This window comes from Cheilinus undulatus, linkage group 1, assembly GCF_018320785.1.
Source record: "Cheilinus undulatus linkage group 1, ASM1832078v1, whole genome shotgun sequence".
NCBI lineage: Eukaryota > Metazoa > Chordata > Actinopteri > Labriformes > Labridae > Cheilinus > Cheilinus undulatus.
The window spans coordinates 27,463,937-27,484,437 of record NC_054865.1 but is presented as its reverse complement, the minus strand read 5'-3'; the positions used below and the strand labels follow the sequence as shown (position 1 = coordinate 27,484,437).

General features: G+C 36.7%; 1 protein-coding gene across 1 annotated transcript in view; it reads right to left on the bottom strand.

Moving 5' to 3' along the window:
- tcf25 (transcription factor 25 (basic helix-loop-helix)) overlaps positions 1–20,480 on the bottom strand; it is a 33,428-nt gene extending 12,948 nt beyond the window's left edge. Inside the window, exons 1-17 of the mRNA XM_041788475.1 lie at positions 20,144–20,480; positions 18,222–18,356; positions 18,067–18,132; positions 17,722–17,846; positions 14,942–15,007; positions 14,758–14,840; positions 13,772–13,902; positions 10,875–10,974; positions 9,036–9,129; positions 8,790–8,882; positions 4,273–4,378; positions 4,011–4,170; positions 3,796–3,883; positions 3,406–3,564; positions 3,227–3,317; positions 1,871–1,950; positions 1,668–1,743 (exon numbers count right to left, since the gene is read on the bottom strand). Of these exons, the coding sequence (XP_041644409.1) occupies positions 1,668–1,743; positions 1,871–1,950; positions 3,227–3,317; positions 3,406–3,564; positions 3,796–3,883; positions 4,011–4,170; positions 4,273–4,378; positions 8,790–8,882; positions 9,036–9,129; positions 10,875–10,974; positions 13,772–13,902; positions 14,758–14,840; positions 14,942–15,007; positions 17,722–17,846; positions 18,067–18,132; positions 18,222–18,356; positions 20,144–20,371 (1,881 nt within the window). The 5' untranslated portion in view covers positions 20,372–20,480. The remainder of the gene's footprint in view (positions 1–1,667; positions 1,744–1,870; positions 1,951–3,226; positions 3,318–3,405; positions 3,565–3,795; positions 3,884–4,010; positions 4,171–4,272; positions 4,379–8,789; positions 8,883–9,035; positions 9,130–10,874; positions 10,975–13,771; positions 13,903–14,757; positions 14,841–14,941; positions 15,008–17,721; positions 17,847–18,066; positions 18,133–18,221; positions 18,357–20,143) is intronic.
- Positions 20,481–20,501: the final 21 nt, after the last annotated feature.

The window sequence follows — 20,501 nt, the reverse complement described above, 5'->3', positions numbered from 1 at the left end:
AAAATAAGAATAAAAATAAATCTGTTAAAGATAATAATCAATTAAGAGGAAAATGACATCAGATACAAGTCTGTAAAATTAGTTTTAAGATGTAATTTAAAAGAAGTGACTGATTCTACATGCCTTATCTCCTCAGGTAGGCCATTCCAAAGTTGAGGAGCCCTGATGGAAAATACTCAATCACCTTTAGTTTTAAGTCTTGACTTTAGAACAACCAGGAGGCTCCCACCTGAGGATCTATTGCTGCGGGCTAGCACACAGGGGGTTTGAAGTTCCGCTAAATAGTCTGGAGCCAGACCGGCTGTATGTGATTGTATTGGAGGAATTATGAATACTGAATAGAATGATTTCAGATTTGGAATTATTGAGTTGTAAGAAGTTTTGCGCCATCCAGCAGTTAATATTATCTAAACAGTCTATGACAGCAGCTAGGCTTCTAGGGTCCTCAGGTCTCAGTGACAGGTATATATCTGTGTGTTGTCTGCATAGCAGTGAAAGGACACATTGTGATTCTGAATTATTTGGCCAAGGGGCTAACCTTGCAAAGCAGATGGATACGCCCGTTTCCTTGTTTCTCACTGGCGAATCCATCTTGCAAAGCTCCCATCTGAACTGTTTGGGCCCGATTAGAAAGTGACAGGACCAATCAGCGACGAGGGGCAGTACTTTCAGGAGCAGCAGAGTCGTGACATAAACAAGCAGCAGCAAGAGCTGGTGCAGTTATGGAGGAAGAGCTTAGCGTGGATGCTGCTGAAGTGCCAGTTTTAACAGAACTTGACATTTCTTCATTAAAAGAAGACCAAAGGACAGCAGTGAGTTGTTTTCTTTTCAAAAACGACAAAAGTCAAGTACTTACATGCCTATAGTCGCCATGTTTCGCGTTATTCCTCACTAGCTGCGCATACGCAGCTCAATAGCAGCTACGTCACGTGTTTTGTTGCTCTTATTGGCCCGTCTATCACAGAGATGTGATAGACAGAACGTTCACCCAATCATACTCTGAGATTTTTTTAAAGCCTCTGCCTTTTCTCAAACGTTTCCTATTGAAGCTTTCCCAGATGGATGTGTGAAACAAATCCATCTGGCGTGTCAGGTTACCAAGGGGCAGCATATAAACAGAAAATAAAGTAGAACCTAAAACCAAACCTTGCGGTACACCAGTAGAGGAGGAGAGATTACCTATGGCGACCGCAAAGGTTCACTTTAACAGATAAGAATATAACCAGCTTAGAGCAGTGTCCCTGCTCTATCGTAAATTCATGGCAAAAGTCATCTCCAACCTCACTTAATTCAAAGTCAAATTAAAGATGACGTTAAGACTCATTTTATAAATACTAAAAGTTTAATTATGAGCTATTTAAAGAGGTAAAATGTTTTACTCTATCTCCATTTTTACTCAGTTGTTTTAACCTCTTTATTATTAAAGTTGACCTGTCCTATTTTTTTTGGTCTCATTTTACTTGTGTAGATATACCTTTATGTTCAGAAAAAGGCTTGTCAAGTGAGTTTTGATGAAGACTGTTATAATGAGGAGTAAACGAGAGCCAGTTCACCAATATAAATAATAAAACTGAATACCAGTACACAAGCTCACTATTAATGAATTGAGTTTCTCTAAATTTAAAAAAATGAAAATTCCACTCGATCTATCTTTTTGTGCCACTCACCTGAAGGTTGAAGTTTGGCAGCAAAGAGCGAAAAAACAGCGATAACGTGCTCTCATTAGACGCACCAACATGCTGCCTAAATCAAACACAGAGAGGAAACATACAGACACAATTCTCATTTAAGCTGAAAGGACAAATTATACAACTACACAGATTTGCTAGCCTTGATACATGCAACCTCTTGACTGTTTGAAGAAATTTACCTCTCTGGTCGGGTGTAGGAGACCACTGAGTCCAGTGGAGGCAGAGGGTCGAAGCCCATCACAGGCTGACTGGTCACCTCCTAAACAGGAATCAAGCAGGATCAGAGCTGATTCCAGTGCATGCACAGGGTGATATTAGTGTAGAGTTATAAAAACAGATGTAGACACCAGGAAATAACTTTAAGCTTCTTTGTTTTTTAATAAATACATGAGACCAACATTAGAAGTGATGAGATCACTCATCACTCTTTGTTGTAAGATGTCTTCTCTATCTTCACGTAGACTAAAACACTGGAATATTGTTATCTACAAGGCTGTTCTTGGTCTTCATCGGAGGTGAAACTCAATAAATTAATCTCACTGGACACTTTTAAGAGGACTCTTACTTGAAAGCAGGCCCATCTGACTGCAGATGCTTTGATTAATTTACAAATGAGGTTGATTTTGGTAAATATTTGCTGCTTAAATTGTCCCTTGCATTTACACTACATATCTTGTATTATGTATGACTGCTCTTTATCTGAAGCTGTGGTGTCCTCCTTGACCAGGACACTCTTGAAAAAGAGATTTTTAATCTCAGTCAGGTCTTTCTTAGTTAAATCAAGGTTAAATAAAAATTAATAATATGGGTTGCCAATAATTTGTAAACTCTTCTTTTTTAGGGTTTCTTTTTAAAGGTTTTCTACTTGAATACCAATTTCTGTGTTTCATAGATAAAAAAACTGTTATGGAATTTTCTAAATTAACAGAGAATATTTTTGGTCTTCTAATTTGCTCTACTTCTCTCTGACACTTAATACCGCCAAAACTTTAAATCTTGTTTTTTTGTGGCACAGTTGCCAACTGAATGGTCACATTCCAGATAAATCTGAAAAGATAATCCAATTAGAAAGTTTCCAGTCTTCTCAAGTGGAGCAAAAGCAGCAACTTTGGCCTAAAGTGCTTTTTCCAAACAGATATTTTTAGGCTCACCTGTTTTCATGACTTAAAAAATGTCAAGCAAAGACAAAAAAACTGGTACAAGTAAGCTTGCAGTTTTGAGTGAAAGTGTTGGGTTAGGGATGAACTTTAATGCGTTTCACTTTATTTAATTTTGTATGGACTATTTGCAATTGGTTTGATTATGTCCCAGACCCGAGACATAGGAGCTGTAGTTTGCGTCAAAGCAAATGAGTATAACAAACAATTACAATAAACACTAAGATTATAACAGAAGAATTTGATGTGCTTTTATACAGTCATGGTTTACAAATGTAAAACCATTTACAAAAGGAGTGAGTGAGTGAAAAGAGCATTTTTTTGGTGAATGGTTTGTGTGAAATCTGTTTTCAGGAGTGGTTTCTGATTGTTTCTCACTAAAGGCAGGCTTGAGATGGCTTCTTTGATCTCAGAGAGGAGGACGTGACGATGGATGTTCCTCGGTGCACTCTGGTACCTCTGCTTTCTCCTGAAACAGAGACACAAAGTAACTCTGATAGCCGTACTGCAAAGAAATGGGGGCCTTAAAGCAGCAGAATTGCTCACAAAGATTTTACTTGTTTTGACAGTCCTCCACCAGCGGGTCTTTGGCATCAACTCGACACAGCACCTCTTTCACTGATTCCTCTAGCCACAGCATTACTGCTGCTTCCCTCCACAGGCTGCAAGTTCTCCCCACATACAGAGCCGTCAGCTCAGCCAGTGCTGCAGGCTGCCTACAAATAATTGGAAGAGTGAAGGAGATGAGTTTTAAGTTAGGGTATAAGAGATCATAACAGAAAAGGAAAGCTTTAAAGAAAAACTGTTTAATAATGCCCCACTTCCTGGTTTATTATATTGTATAACAAATTATATACCATGTTATAATGATATGAAAGGGTATTTGTCAGAGTGCTATTGAATGCTAGATTGTCAACAGTTTGGAAAACAGAGAGAGCATACATTACCCAATCTGACTCTTGGGGCCAAAAAAGGCATGTGAGGTTACTGTGGCGTCTGGCTGCACCGCACACAGATCCAGCAGAGGCATCAGTACTGCAGGAAATACATATACAGTAACATCCATTATTAGGTGGATAGCCATTTACAACTTCCCTGATATGAATGAAGCTTTAACTCAAGGTATTCAAGGAAAATCATGACACCATGTCTGTGATCTAACCTCCAGGAAACATGATGAGAGCATTCTGCAGCATGATATCAGCTCTCTGTCTTTGCCTAACACTTTCTTCAGGATCCAGATCCTCCTGCTGACTGAGGTGGAAATGACAAAGTGCAGTGGAGAATGCAAAGTTTGGCAGCTGAGACAGATTTCTATGAACCTGAAATGCACAAAAAAACCTTTCAATATCATATTAAAAAACTTAACTAGCACAATAACACACATTTCTATGCAAGAATGTCATCATGAAAGCAAACTTTACCTCCCAGTCCTGATATAACTGAAGGAGTGACTGGTACTCTCTGGAACGCAGCGTCAGGAAATCAATAAGCAGGAGCATGCAAAGTGGGTCAGAATCTGGGTCCAAGCTGATTGAAGAGAAGCACGCAAGACCACAAGTTGATGATTAGTGCAAGAACTTGATTTAAAAAAAAAAAAACACACCATATCTGATATGCAAACAAAATGTCCAAGCCTAACCCCTCATGCTCAGCATGTAACCCAGATACAAATTCAACTATGAACTGTGATGACCTTATTTGATGAGGCCATTATCAAATTTGTTAAATCATGTTGTTTGGTGTCATGATATGGGAACTTGTCCCTCTTAAAATCAGATCAATGATGTGAAATACTCCAGACTGGAGGATGAGAACATAACACACAATCTTCTGCACAACAAAAAGCTACAGAGGAAAACTGACTTTAGAAAAAAGGCTCCCACCACTTCAAAATATGAATTTTGGCTTCTTCTGTTTGGAAACAAGTTTATGCGATGTTCCAAATTATTATGCATATACTTTTTTTATATAGTCTATATAACTGGCAGTCAACAGGTTTTCATTCCTTGACAACTATATTGTTTTCTGGAATTTATTGGACAATATGTCCAATGATCGCAACAGCATGTTTTTTTTTTTTTTTTTGTTGCAAAATAACTTAGAATGCCGTGTTCAAAATTATTATGCAAAAAAAGAGTTTCAAAACCCTCAATATTTTCAAAGGATTGAAAACAGAAATCTATTGTCATTTTTTGCATCAGAGTGTAATTTTTCTTAAATCAGAGCTATATCAATCAAAAACATCTTTACAGATCAAGTTACATTTTAACATAGGAGCCCCTCTTTGAGATCACAATCTCACAATGCCTCCCAGAGCTGCTGTTTAGAGGTTAACTGCCTCATAGAGCTTTCTTTTAAGGATACTCCACAGGTTCTCAATCGGGTTGAGGTCAGGGGGTGATGGTGGCTACACCATGATTTTTTTTCTCCCTTTATGCCTATAGCAGTCAAGACCTCAGTGGTGTATTTTGCAGCATGGGATGGTGCACTGTCTTGCATGAAAATGATTTTACTCCATAAGGCACGGTTCTTCTTTTATACCATGGCAGGAAATGGGCAGTTCAGAACTTCACATATTTTGCTGAGGTCATTTTTTTCACCTTCAGACACCCTAAAAGGGCCTACTAACTCATTTCCTATGATTCCAGCCCAAAATATCCCTCCACCACCTCCTTGCTGATGTTGCAGCCTTGTTGGGACATGGTGGCCAACCACCAACCATCCAGAACTTCATCCATCTAGACCATCCAGTGTAGCAAGCCATTCATCAGTTAATAACACTGTTTGAAAATCAGTCTTCATATATTTCTGCACCCACTGCAATCATTTCTCCTTGTGGGCATTGGTTAAGGGTTTCTGAAATACAGCTTCACGCACATCAGCAAGCCTCTGAAGGATCCTGCATTGAGAGGCACCAGGAGCTTCAAATACCTGTTTGCTACTTAGTGGATTTTTCACAGCTGCTCTCTTAATACAATGAATTTGCCTTACAGAAACTTTCCTCAAAATACCCCATTATCTGAACTTATTATTTGAACTTATTATCTGAACTTATTATCTGATTATCTAGAGGTTATCTCACTCACTGTAAACTAAATCTAGCTGATAAAAGCACAATATGAATGCTGTGAAAACGAAGTAAATTAAGTACCTTACTTTACCTTACCTCTGAGCTGACACAGATGACATTCAACTTGAATATAAAGGTTTGAATCTAATAATGCTTTAAGTTAAAAAAAAAAAAATACAGACCCAACACATAAAAAACTAAAGATGCAATATTTTTTCATCAAGGGCATTTTCATCTGTTTTCATCAATCATCATTTGTTAAAAAATGAAAATAACAGAAACCAGATACCAGACAAACATTATTGTTCTTCTATTTGCTCTTGAGAGCGAATTTTAAAGCTTAGCGATTAGGCCTGTTCAACATATTTAGTCTGCTTTTCTCAAAATTTTTACCAGAATTGATAGTGACATAATCACTTTATTTATGCCTCTGGTTCCCCTCAATTGCCACCACAACACATCTAATATGATGTGAGCATGAATGATGATAATACACAGTGTTTAAATAACTCTCTTTGAACATCCCCCTGCTAAAGGAGACAGATGGCTTTAAAATATATTTTATGTTTCTAAAAAAATTACATTTTTGATTGTTGTACCACTCATGTTTGATTTTCTAAATAAGAAAAAATGTAATCACTGCTCATCATAAAGAAACTGCCATCAGGTCATATTTCCGCAGCGCTGATTTACAAAAGGACCAGAACACGACAGTCATGAGGTCAGGAAGCCAGAGTTAGATAAAGTCTTAGATAAGCTTTGGCCATTACATGAGTAAGCTGTAAAACTGTGGCAGACTGATAGCAGCAGTGCGTGGGAACAACCTTCTTTATGTGTGTAAAACCTTACGAAAGTCATACTCTATCGGCATCATGTTAGGGTTTTATGCTATATTCTGAGCTTTAAACTCTTAACAAATTAAGTCTCATGAGTGTGTTTACTCTGTCAGAGTTAGCAAGTGTGAACATTCCTGGTAAATAAAAATGTCTGATAAAAAAAATCTACATTTAAACTTGTTATATGAAGAATTTAGAGGAGACATTCAGTTTTGTCTTACTTGAATAAATAATCTGAAAGGGTACAGTACACCTTTGATAAGTCTGAGTTATCCCACTTTTCGAATGTGATAGGATCATGGTCTAATTGTGCTTTAACAAGATTAGCCCTGTCAGCCTAGGATTTAGGTTAAAAATCCTCCAAGTCTGATGATAGCTATTGATGCTCATTTATTTATGGAAATAACTGTTACAAATCGTGTTGCAAAAGAGACCATCTTAGATGAATTATATTAATCAAAACAGTCCCAAAAGTTCCCAACATTACATTCCATGTCATTACAATTCCTTTTTATAGAAGTGGTCTGTCTTTTTTGATGATTTACTCAAAACTGTGTTGCCAGTTTCAGCCAATTTGTTGTCAGATGTTTTTAAATTTTTGTAACTTTAGAAAAAACAACATATAAGCAAAAATAAACATATAAGTTGTCATATTGCAGGTGTCTGACTTCTGCCTCTCCTGGATTTTTGCCGATATCTGATATGCTGGTATTTACTAATTAATTTTAGCCAATACTGGTATTAATACAGATAATACTCCAGTCCTTAAAACGCACTATTTAAAGTTTAAGGCTGAGTTAATTAACAAATTTAAGTCCCTAAAACACACTTTAAAGAGTAAGGAATGATGATTAATAAAGAAAAAGACTTTAGCTGACATAGGTCTGCTGGTCCAGCCTAGAACTCCACTAGCTTATTTGTTTGTTATTGTACACCAGTGAATAAAGGCAGAAGATCAGTTGTAAATATCTGCAGAAATGTTCATATCTGTCAATGTTGATATTTCATTTTTTAAACTAATATTTGCCATCACTGGTATCATGCTGATAATAACATGCATCCCTACTTGCAGCTTGTACTTTTTATCATCACCCCTGGTGAGGTTCCAAGCAGGCTCACTTGATAATAAAATATGACATCAGGACACTTAAGAGCACTGAGTGGCTAAGAGTATCAGTACTTGGATATAATAAGTGAAATGTCTGACATGGGAATCAAACCTCTTTCGTTGTTGGCTTTTTACTGCTGAATAACTTCCTATAATGTCCTGAAATGTGCTTTCTATAGATTTTTATCAAAACTTGACTCCTTGCTGTGACAAAATCTGCAGAGGAATAACCACAGTGACCTTGAGGATCCACTCAGAGATTAGGCTCTATAACATGTGGAGCATCGCATTGTGATTGAAATGTACCCTTGTGTAAATCTTCACTGGGGCAAATAGGATTTCTGTTCAGAGGGTCAAAATGTGTAGTGTTTTACCAGCAGAACTAAAATATGTGGCAATGGTTTACTTGCATCATACTTGTTTGAAATAAACAATATTAAATAATTAAATCTGGTACACTATCACCTCGGCTGTTGTTGTGTTGGACATCATTGCAGTTTAGTACAGCTGCACTACAATCCCTCTATGTTGAGGAGGTACTATCAAAAGGTATATGCTGTAATGGAAGACAAAGCTCCTGGTATCAAAACTAAGTCAAACCAGTGCCACAAATGCAAATTCCTCATAGCTCTTATGGTATCACACTCTCTGCCATTACCTTTCCACAGGGACACTACACTTTGTTTATGTTAACTGAAGTTGACATTTTGCTTAATTTGAATAAAAAAAACCTACACTGGCTACTGCTACTGCAAATACAGATCTGAAGGGAACTTGTAGATAACTTTTAGTCTTTTCATTTGTGTTTACAGTATTTTCTCAGTTTTCTACCTGCTAAGTTACTTTGTTGGATTGCATGTTGCATTGGTCAATTTCATGGAATAAAATGAGAATACTGTTGAAGAAAAGCATCTCCCTTTTTACCTCAGGATCAGTTTGCAGTACTCCAAAGCTGTACGGGGGCATCCTCTCTTCTCAAGGAACATCATGTGCTTGTAAAGAGCCAGATAAAATGCCCTGCAACAGAGGGAACCATATCAAACAATTGTTGTGTCACTTTAAACACATTTGGGTTAAAAATGTAAACAAGGTTTTACTGTCATATCACAAAAGGAAGCGGTTTAAATGAAAAGTTGAAAAAAAAAATACTGAGGAAAAAGAACTACCAACCTGTTCTCTGGTCTCAGATAGTCAAGTCTGCAGGCACCTGAGGTCAGACTGAAGAGAGGGTGAAAAGCACATTCAAAACTGTACAAGGCTCTCTCTGAAAAAAACACAGAATCAGAGTAATAGTTATTACTTTCAACAGGAAAAAAAACATTTTCAATAATAAAAGATCAGTCAAATTTACAAAGGTGGTACAAATGCATCACCATCCAGAGGAAGGCCTTTAAGGGTTAGACTGCCAAAGCAATGTAGTTAAACCCATGCCAGACCACCTTGGCATGTTTTCTGGGTTGTCTGATCTGAATTCAGCCTGAGATGCACTGGTGTGTGCTCACACATTGCATTCGGGCTCACTACTTGTTGTCAGATTCCTTTGGATGGCTGATAATGCAAGGCATTAATGGCCTCAGTGTTGCTTTGCATGTGCAGAATGGCGTTACACACAGTCTTCACACAGATCTGCCATTCACCAACATCACAAATCATCCTTTGTTAAATAAATCCTTGTTTTATTTTCTACATTAATTTGTTTCTGGCTTTTCAATTTTTATTGTATGTTTTTATGTCAGCCTAGGATTGTATGACCCTTCCTCTCCTTTCTTTTTTTTTTTGCATGTTTTGTTTGAAATGGAAATTTCAACTCACTTCAATCCCATTCATTCAACTTAATTTTGATCTACTCCAGTACAGAGCCTGTGTATATAAAAGGTGCACTGTGCTTTGCATGGTGCATGAACTTCCATTTTTAATTCTTTTTTGTTGACTGAAAATTTATAAAAGCTCACAAAGCACAAAAACAAGCAGGTTTAATGCATCAACAATATTTTTTACAACATAGTATGAGCTTGGTACTCTGCACTTTCTGGTTGCCTTTAATTTTTGTTTTTACGTTTTTATGACCCTGGTGCAAGACAAATTTGAGACTAAAAGATACAGGTTTCATTCGTGCATTATTTTTCTACAAGTACAAATCCTGATCTCTCAATAGAAAAAATAAAACTAACATGCTATAGTGCCCATGGGTTTCATATGAGATTAACATTTTCACAATTTTGATATTAAAAATACTATCCACTTATAAGAGACTGAGCAAATGCACTTTATATATGCCTGGAAAATTTTTCTTATAATGTGAGGAGTAGTTATTCAAACTAATTTAAACGCAATTCTTCTAACCAATTCCTGAAAACATGTCATAAATGAAAACAATATTGGGGATTTTATCAGGGGAATATGGTTGTATTTTACCTGCAGACTACTAGGACACAATTTGAATTAATTCCTAAAGGTGGGGTAAAGGGTAAAGGTGCATGATTAAAATTTTCTTTGATGGCATGTCATTTTATAAGGAAATAACAAACCAATAAGATGAGTAACAAATTATTCTGATGCTGCTGTAACTGATTAAATTATTAAAAATTGGAGGTGTAAAATGAAAGGTCATTAATGTTCTAATAAACAGGATACAAACTAGTTAATTTTTTGGAGCAAATAAAGTGATGAATTAATACAAAAAAATGTATGTCTGGTTTGCTTATCTATGAAGAAAAACAGACTTGCACATGAAATAACACAGCCTCTCTCCAGATGCTTATACTCCTTTGCAAGTCAATGCCAAGTAGTAAAAGAATTACCAGGGAACAGAGGTAGCCTGTTTTACGCACAGGCTCTTTCTGTAAGGAAAAAAAGGGGAACTAAATAGCCTAGAGACTTCCAGAAGATGGATCCCTGTGTATTATCTAAAAGTTTTTGCTGTCTTAAAACATTTGACGACTGTATTAACTACATATATAGCACTGTCATTGGTTAATGCTGTTTAAAGAAGTAGATCCTGACACTTACCAATGAGATCCCTGGCCATCTCCTGATCTTCCTGAATGCGGCAGACATCAGAGAGCTGCAGCAGGGAGTCAATGTGGTACTGGTTCAGCTGCACCAGGGCCTGGAGAGAGAAGAGAGAAGGACTAAATCAACAAAGCTGTATAGATCTGTTAGATCAGAATAAACTAAATATAGTTTGTAAAAGAAGGCGGATTGTGAAACAGAATATAGGTCTAAGTAAGAAAAAAAGACTAAACACAAATTATGCGCTACAAGGAAGCCTAACGTTTTAGATGGCCTAGTAGTGCGATGGATGAAATAAGAACGCAAAAACTTCTACTATGGCAATCTATATCTCTTTTAACTAAAAAAAGTAACATTCAGAAATAAGCCTTCCAAATTTTCATCCCTAAAACTGTTTCCATATTTTTTTGACTGTTTGAAAAAGAGATAAGAAGATGTGATCCTAGGAAAGAAAAATCACCTTGAAACACTTTTTCACACAGAAAAATTATGCTGGCATTTAATTTCGCCTGCTTTCTCTGATAATAAATATCTTAGAAATATTAGGAATTATTTAGAAAATTTGTTTCCATGCTAAACTTTCTCCAAGCCTATTTACTTAGGAGTTGAAGAATTTTTAAGGATTAAGAAATGTAAAGTTTTTGACATTAACAGAAGGAAACCTCAGCTGAATCTTACTGCCGTTTTAAGGAATAATGTTTGCATCTGTTTGCTGTTTTACCTTCACTGTGAACATCGCAGAGGTGGATGAAGAGATTCCCCCTTTTGTGGCGACTTTGGAGGCAGTGACAGAAGCATTACAGAGGAGCCACCGCTCTCTCTTTGTTTATGTGGAAATCTCCCCGTGTTAAGTTATTTTGCAATCCAACAAAACCATAAAATGTGAATTAAAAGATGGTGACACCAAATATAATGCCCTAACCAAATCCCTGCAAATGTCTTAAGGTGTAATGATGGCGGAGCTTCATTACAGCACTGGAAACACCTTATTCAGATCAGATCATTAGAATCTTTTTTCTCCATTGCGTCTCAAAGAATCTGTATATTAAAGTATTACTACAGTAGGTTTAGTGGTATATTTTAAAGCACCTTTGTCCAGGTTTTTTTGCGTGAAATAGTAATCATACCATAATGCATTGCTTTGGACGTAGAAACACAAAAGTTTCCTTGAGAAATCTTGACATTAAAAATAAATAAATACTGAGCACAGCCATAACTATGTTTCGTGGTCATCATGTCTGAAGTGTGTAGAGAATTGAATATGGTAACAACATGTAGTACATAAAACCTCCTTAGATAAGTTCAGCTGGTCTGCTGATTTAAGAGAACCGTTTTATGGCAAGTCATCAGTTGAGAGACGAAGTAGAAGTTGTGCACCCATTGTTACGGGACCTTTTATGCAACAGTATAGATGAATCCGGAGAAACACTTGAAGTTGACTAGCTGCCATTACTGCTGTGGACTCTTGCCAGTTAAGCCATGCATTCTAATAAAAGTTTACTTGTAAAGTGAATGTTTCTTCTTTTGCCATGACTTTAAATTTAACTTTATTTTACTAAACAAGTTAGAGGATGTGGTACACAAAGTATGGATTTCACAGCTGATTTAAAAACCATCACAAACTTAAGATATGTGTGTAATGAGCAACTATTTAAAAACTATGTTTTTGCCAGTACATACTTCCATACAGTTTTATATTATTATGCTAACTAATTTGAATAGAATGCCATACGGACGCTGGGTTTATGTTAGCCGACATTGTTTTTTCAGACATTTGGCCAATATATCCGGCTGCTAAATATGCCATTTGCTAAACGAATGGCAAATAGTTCATATTTTATTTCCTAAAGAAGCAATAGTTAAGGGTTGAATAGTTCTAATATAAACTAGAAGTCATTTTTCTATGACCTACATTTTTTGTGAGAGCATACTTCTTCCTGCTCAGTGCTCAGGTTTATTGATCTACGTAAGCAGCACATGGCTAATTAAATACTCATGACATCGACACGAACTAGTGGGGAGTTGACAGACAAAACTCAATGCAGGATAATCAGCAGTATGGAAGGATTTTGAATCAGCTGTAAGGGGCGCGCCAGTAGTCAAGTGGTCAAGGCGCGCACCATGTACGCAGGCGACCCGGGTTCGAATGCAGCCCGTGGCACTATTTCCTGCATGTCTCTCCCTGCCCTCTTCCCTGTTTCTGACTCTATCCACTGTCCTCTCTCTAATAAAAGGCACGAAAAGCCTAAAAATAAATCTTTAAAAAAAAAAAAAAAAAAAAAAAAAAAAAGACAGGCTGTAATGACAGGATGGACAGCTCGGATTAAGGTTCGGTTCAGTTTTTACTGTTTTGGACTCAGGTCGGGTTTGGTACAGAAATATATGGCTCCAGGCTTGACATGATACTAGATCACAGTGTTTGTGTTTTTGTCTGTTGTTGCTTTTAATGCTGGTTATGTCCATTAGTCGTATATGAGTGGAATTCTCGAGATCTCAGCTACAAGAGTCTGGCATGAACTCTGGACCTAAATTCATCTTTTTACTGTATTTCTGAAATAGATATTAGACATGGGTAAAATTTATATTCAATTTGTAAAATACAACTGAATTCACAGTCCTCTGATTTCAGTTCCCATGTGATTCTGTAATGTTTTTATTCCAAGCATCTCTGCTGCTGTTACAGCAAGCAGGTGGTAGTGGACACCACAGTTCCACCGCAGTAATACCCGCTCAAGATGGCGGAGCCCACGAATCAGCCATAGGATTGGTCTATAATCCCTTAAGATCATTTCATCCAATCCTTGCAGCATCACTGCTCAGGTTGACTGGGAGTTAAGAAAAAAATATGCCTATCACACCTATCAACTATCACAGCTGATAGGATATTTTTTTACCACAATGTTGTTGGGATCCATGGACTCGACTGCATCCAGAAACTTGAACTGTACTTGCTGGTAATCCCGACTGTGCTCAAAAGCGAAGTACTGCGCGCCATCCTTTGACTCCAGTAAGGCCATTGAGACTCCTGTGGAAACACAGAGCAGAGGGAAATACAACCACACTTAACAAGGGTACACCATGGGGATATGAGGAACATTAGAAAAAGAAAAAAAAAGCACAAAAGATGAGAATGTTAAACTATTTCAGATGCATAAAAAAAGATGTAATAGAAACAAATTATTCCAGTGGTAAGTTGATAACCCATAAACCCCAGAATAGTTAGTAAAAATGTAGCAGATGAGAAATGTGTAGCAGGTCTAACTGACTGCTCTAATAACAACAAATCCTATCTTTTAACAGAGATGTCAGAAACCCTGGAGGATTATTGTGTGGATGTGGCATACTCTAAAATCACAAAGGTATTATCAAGAGTAATGTTTTTTAAATACCAGCCTTTATGCAAAGCAATGAAGTCTAATTAATAAGGGGTGGGTTCTAATAAAGGTCAAATAAAATCACAATGTGAGTTCACACAATACATTGATTGTGAATTTAAGAGGTAACACAACAAGGAAGTCTTTCTGATGAGATCAGCACTAATAAATTTAACCAGGGTACACTCTGCTTGTGATAGTACACTATTTAGGTAGAAAGTGCTGCTCATGCTCATAAAGATGAAGGGGTAAAGAGTGACCTACATGAAAGTGAGGGTTGTGCCTTTGTTTGTATAAATTATATGGAAAAACACAAATATGAAGTATGAAAATATCTTTTATTTACTGTATAAGACGATAAGCTTTAAAAATGTCCACAGAACTTTAAAAGCGTCTCTATGTGAACTACGTGTAATTTTTTTCTAAATTTCACATCTACATTTTAAACACTCAGTTTCAGTCTGTAAAATGATTATTTACTATTATGACCGTAAATAAATGCCTACCTGTGCGGCTAAAGCGAGGCCAGCTGTCTTTAGGGCTGGTCATCCAGGTGCTGCGGTGAAACTGTCTGTTTCTCTGTCGTGGTCTGTTGAAAGAAAATTTAAAAGCAGGAACACATGAATGTGTAGATATAAAAGTTTCAAATTCAAACAATTTATCTTACTAAGATTTTTCTTTTTAATTTACCTTTGATCTCCTTGAACAGCTCGAGCCCCAAAATATCTTTTCAGCTCCGTCTCTGGGTTGAGATTTCTAATGATTGACACAGAAAAAAGACAGATGACATGTTAAAGAGTATCTGACAGTGTGACCCGGGTGATGATTCATACATGTCAGTCAATGTGTAATCTAATTCTACAACAAAAATGCAGAAAATATAGAATTATCAAATATTGAGGCTATTCCACATTAAAGTTTATCAATAAAAGTACAGTAAACCAATGTGTTTCTCATCTGTATGCATGTATATGTGCACTGTGCTGTGTCTGTATTTTGTGCCTGTTTAGTTTTATTATTCTATGGCAATATATTTATGATTCATTACATATAAAAAAAATTCCTTATGCAGGCATCTTTTTGCAAAAAAAAGGGAAGAGAGTAAGGGGGAAAAAAAGAAACCATACACATTCATGACTATGATGATAAAATTTATGATGATATAAAGTCCAGACATAAAAATGGTTAATATTATTTGTATTGATCAAACCAAAAACCTCTTATCTACTCTTGGTATATTTGTATATTATTTTCCAACTTTTGCTTTGCCTTTGTTTATTTGTGAATTACTTTGTTAAAATTGTTGAAGTGAATTATACAGAATATTGTATAGCACAATATATCACTGAAAACCCAAACATCACCAAACTCTTCCACTTCATTTCATTTCATTTATTCTTTTTTAATATCTAACAAATTTCCATACTGTTACTTTCATTCTTTAACCTATACATTTTCAGGTTTTACCTCATTTCTAGCAAGCTGTTTCTAGGCTACATTTTTTACACAAGTTCAATCCCAATTATTGCCCAAGAAAAGACTCATATTTTTGTTTTTTAAGGTTTGACAAAGTGTTTTATAACCTTGTTATAAATTCTGATCAGAAGGCCAATTAAATGCCAATGTTTTTTAGATTATTTTGTTTAGTAACTGTAACTGGAGTAACTGGAACTTTTGTCTAGTTCTGATTTCTTTCAGAACTAGACAAGCTGTCCAGTCAACATGGAGAAATTTCCTCTGACAGCCAACTGAAATGGCCTTGAGTGATGTCACGAGCTAAGTAGCCTCAGGAAGAATAAACAGCATGCTTTGATTCATTTTGCAAAATATTAATTCACAGTCCCTAAAGCCTTCTACAAGCTTCCTCTGCTTCTGTGAGCAAAGCGCCCTCGTGTGGGGTCAAAAGGAGTAAGAGAAAACGAATACTACAGTAAGTGAGGCCTCGTGTTTACTGTCTGCCACTGATCTCATCAACTCCTGTCAGCTGTTCACTGGTCTAGAGATCATTTAGATTAATGATCACACTTAAATGACTTGTGCATAATTGTCTTCATTTTGAACCATGTAACATTTTGCACAAAGAATGATGTATTTAAAGGGATATAACAGTATTTTTGAAGTTGGATCTTTAAGTTACTTGGCAAAAGTAGTGGCTTAACCTTCAGTAATTTCAGTGTGTGTTGACTGTTTAAGCACGATTTAGTGAGTTAAAGGTTAAAAAAAAGGGGCCAAAACATAATACTGGCTCAACTGCATGCTATATCAACATTTTTTGAAGAATTAAATTTTTCTACCAGAGAGCCTTTGTGTTTGGCACTATTTTGCAATGCAAGTTTTGGCTACCAGCTCTATGCTCTTCCGCCTCTGTGAATCTGCTAAGCTGCTTGGTTCTGCAGGCTTTACCAGAGGAAACAACAACAAACTAAACTAAAGCACAACTAAAACAAGCGATTTTGACACAAGTGGTGATGACACACAGTTTGTGAATACAAGGGGACACTTTCATGATCCAGAGTACACAGAGGAACAACTTGTGCAGATGGAGACTTTGCAGAAGGAAAAGGGGGAGGGGAGAAATTTCAATGGAGACTGGCGAGCAGGAGAGATCTGACTTACCTGCTGGGGTAGGTGGGTAAAGTGTGAGCCCATGCCCATGAACATGGAGCTATACTGTTGTCACAAGAGGGACTTCATAATATTTCTTCGGGACATTCCTGATTAAGGATAGCAGCTCACAGACGCCTGAAGTCTGCATCACTCTTGGTCCAGAGTTCCCTGCCTTACTGAACACTGTCTTTTTCCTGACCTTTGTCTACGTTATAAATTTCAAGATAAATTAGAGAAACAGACCCCAAACAAAAAGAGCTGACTGAAAATTTCTCATCCAAATAAGTTTATGGCTGTCACTTGATTCTTCTGATGGCTGACAACTTGACAGGCTACAGTCGGGATGATATGTTTACTTTATGAAAGCAGTGTGTCAAGTGTTGAAGTAGAAAATTGATCTGAAATAAATAGTTTTAGTTTGCTGTTTTTCCTCTGATGAAGCCCACAGACCCAAACAGGGCGCAGGTCACAGAGCTGGTACCTGAAGCACTGCAAAGTAGTGATATGGTGTATAATTTAGCCATCATTGTTTTTGTTTTTGACCCATTTTTACCTAAAACTGGCTAAATATAGCAGAGAAACTGTACTTGTCTGTAGTGCTGTATGGTGTAGCTTACCAAGGCGCATCATGCTTAAAGGCGCCACACTCACTGAAATCACTGGAGGCTAATGCCACATCTACTTTCAAGTACCTCATACAACCCAACCTCAAAAATACCAAAATATTCCTTTAATATAATGAAGAAACAAGTTTGATTAGTGCTTCTGTAATCACGTCATGTCTTTGCAGTAAAAAATATTAACTACACAATTAGATCTAACTGAATCTATTTTTTTTACATAGGCGAAGTTAGTCTCCTTACCTGTGCTCCACATGAAGCACCGCTCTCCTATCTGTGCCACCGCATTCTTCATTTTGCAAACTAAAACCATTAGACTGCTCCAAGTTCTGAAGCAACACATCAATGTCGTCATTTGGTCCAGCCTCCTGAAAATTTATAAAAACACCAACAGAACAAAGTAAAAAAGTCACCATTCACTGTATTCACAATAGTATCAGTAATCAGTAAAATGATTTGAATTATATAAAACAATGTAACAAATATCAATAATAAAACCCTTAACATTATTAGATAAGAATACTGTATTCATTTATTGTGTAACAAATGTCTTGTCAGAAAACAAAGCATCACTTCACAAAAATATACCTGTACACCTTCTGATGTCGCTTTAGTCTTCTTCTTCTTCTTTTTCTTTTTGACTCGGTTTTCAGACTGATTAAGAGAAAAGACAGGACAGTTTTGTGTATATAAAGATGCACATTTTGTCAAGTTTAATCAATATAATACAGAAATGTCTTTACCTTCATGTTTGAGTCCTTGGTTTTCTCAACATCTATGCTCTCACTCTTTTCTGTACCATTTGATGTATTTCCATCTGGTTTCTCTGCCTCTTCATCTTGAGAGATTCTCTCTGCCTCGTTGTCTGCATCACATATCTAGTAAAAATAAGAAAATGCAAAGAAAGTAAGATGGATAAAGCAATGCCGAAAGGGAATAAAAGTTTCATATAGCTGCTAGACTTAATGCAGGACATGTTGCGGTGCAAGATCAAGCAAAGACAAAAACTAAATAAAATTTTAGTATAAGTATAAACACAGCAAACTGATTCTTTTGAACAGTGCTCACACAACACTGCAGATACTGTACTCTATGTCGTTTTAAAGCCTCTCATAATGTGAGTATGTAGTCAAAGTTGGAGCAATATCTGCAGTTTTCTGATATTTTAACATAAACGAGGATGACAAAAATGGAGGAGAGTGTTAACTATGCACTAATGAAATGTCAAGAGGATTAGGAAGGAGTACCGAAATCTGCTACCAACATAGTACCGGTACCAAACCATCTGATACCTATTGTACCAAATTACAAGACAGATTTTGCTGCTTCATTTTGGTACCTTATCTCCCCAATGTGATCTCCATCACTCCAAAGGAGAGGCACAAAATATGTCATGTGAAGAAATTAGCCTACACCTGTTTCCTTTACTTATATGCTCTATTGGCATCTTATTTCTGAATCATTGACTGTAACAAGACAGCAAGCTTGCAAACTTTTAAAACGCTTCTTTCACTTTCAATAGTAACAATTCAGGCAAAGTTTAGGCACCAGCTCCTTTTAAAAAGTATCAGTTTAGCACTGGTATCAGATAAAACCCAAACGATAACCAACCCTAAAGAGGATGAATGAATAACATCTAATATAAAGAAATCACACTTTCAAAATAATTTTAAGAACAGTTATTATTGTATTATTGAGTGCTTATACCTGTACTTAGTATCAGTGAGTACCCAAATCTAAGTACTCATACTCAGTGTTGGTCTTTAAAAATGGTGTTGGTACATCAGATAAGCTTGATGATAGCAAATGTTATACAACCTATAACCTATTTTACTGGAGAACTTACAGTGTGATTAACACCCTAATAAATACATTTCAAACTAATTTGAAAGTCAATCATTTAATTGTTCCTTTGGGATTTTGATTGAGAATTTCATAGTATTTTCAAGATGTAAAGTATTCACCAAGTGACACTTAAACTGATACTCAGGGGAGATTATCGCTCTATAAATAGTCTTACTTTTCTGCACAACATTTAAGAAATTCCATGTTATTACTGTGTATCAAATAGTCTTTCTCCGTTATCAAGTTTACATGTGTATGATTAAATATAGAATGAATTTAATGCTGGTATGTACATGGCAACCTCATTAAGTATCCATACACTTTTTATAACATCGTTAGGATCTGTGAAAATTAATCCTCTTCATAGGGCACAAGTATCTTGTGTTTCACTCAAATTTAAGGCACAGTCAGTTTTGAGAATTTGAATTTGGAAAAAAAAACACCCTATCAAGAGGTTTCTTAACATGTTAAGCATCAGGTTTCTATGGTATATGACCTAAAAATATGATTAAAATGCTGAGTTTTTAAGTTTACATTTGTCAAAGTACACTTTACCTTCAACGGTAAGTAATGATGGTAATGTCGGCACCAGCCCTGTGATTTTCAGAGGCTTTGTTTGCTCACATTTACCCACATTATATTGCACCAGAGCTTGGTTAACATAGAATAGGCTGAGAAATGGACAAACGCCACACAGCTAGTCTGTTAGCAAGGTCTATAGAGAGAAAGTGACACTAAAAAGCCGGAGAGAGACTCATCCTGACTAAATGTTTACAGTTCCAGTCTAGTTGGGGTACTATTGGTAAGGTGACGACCTTACCAGCTCATAAATGTTGCTGACGTTTTTCTGAGCCTTGTTCTTCTTTGATTTTCGGTTGTTTGGTTTTCTGGTGGACGGAGGGGAAACATTAGCCGTGTCCAGCTGCTCCTCTTCACCAGCACCAGCCTGCTCCTCCTCAGGGCTATCACCCAAAGTTAGCTCCCCGAGGTCAAGGGCCTCCTGACCCCGCGGCTTCCCCCTCAGCCTTCGAAGAGCCCGGGTAGACATGCTTCACTTGTCATGAAAAGCATAAACTTTAATGCTGTTGATAAAACCCCTTTCAGTGCCTAGCTGACATCAACAACAGTCCAGTGAAATGACGGCTAATGCTATTGGGTGCTTTGTCTTCTTCTGCTAC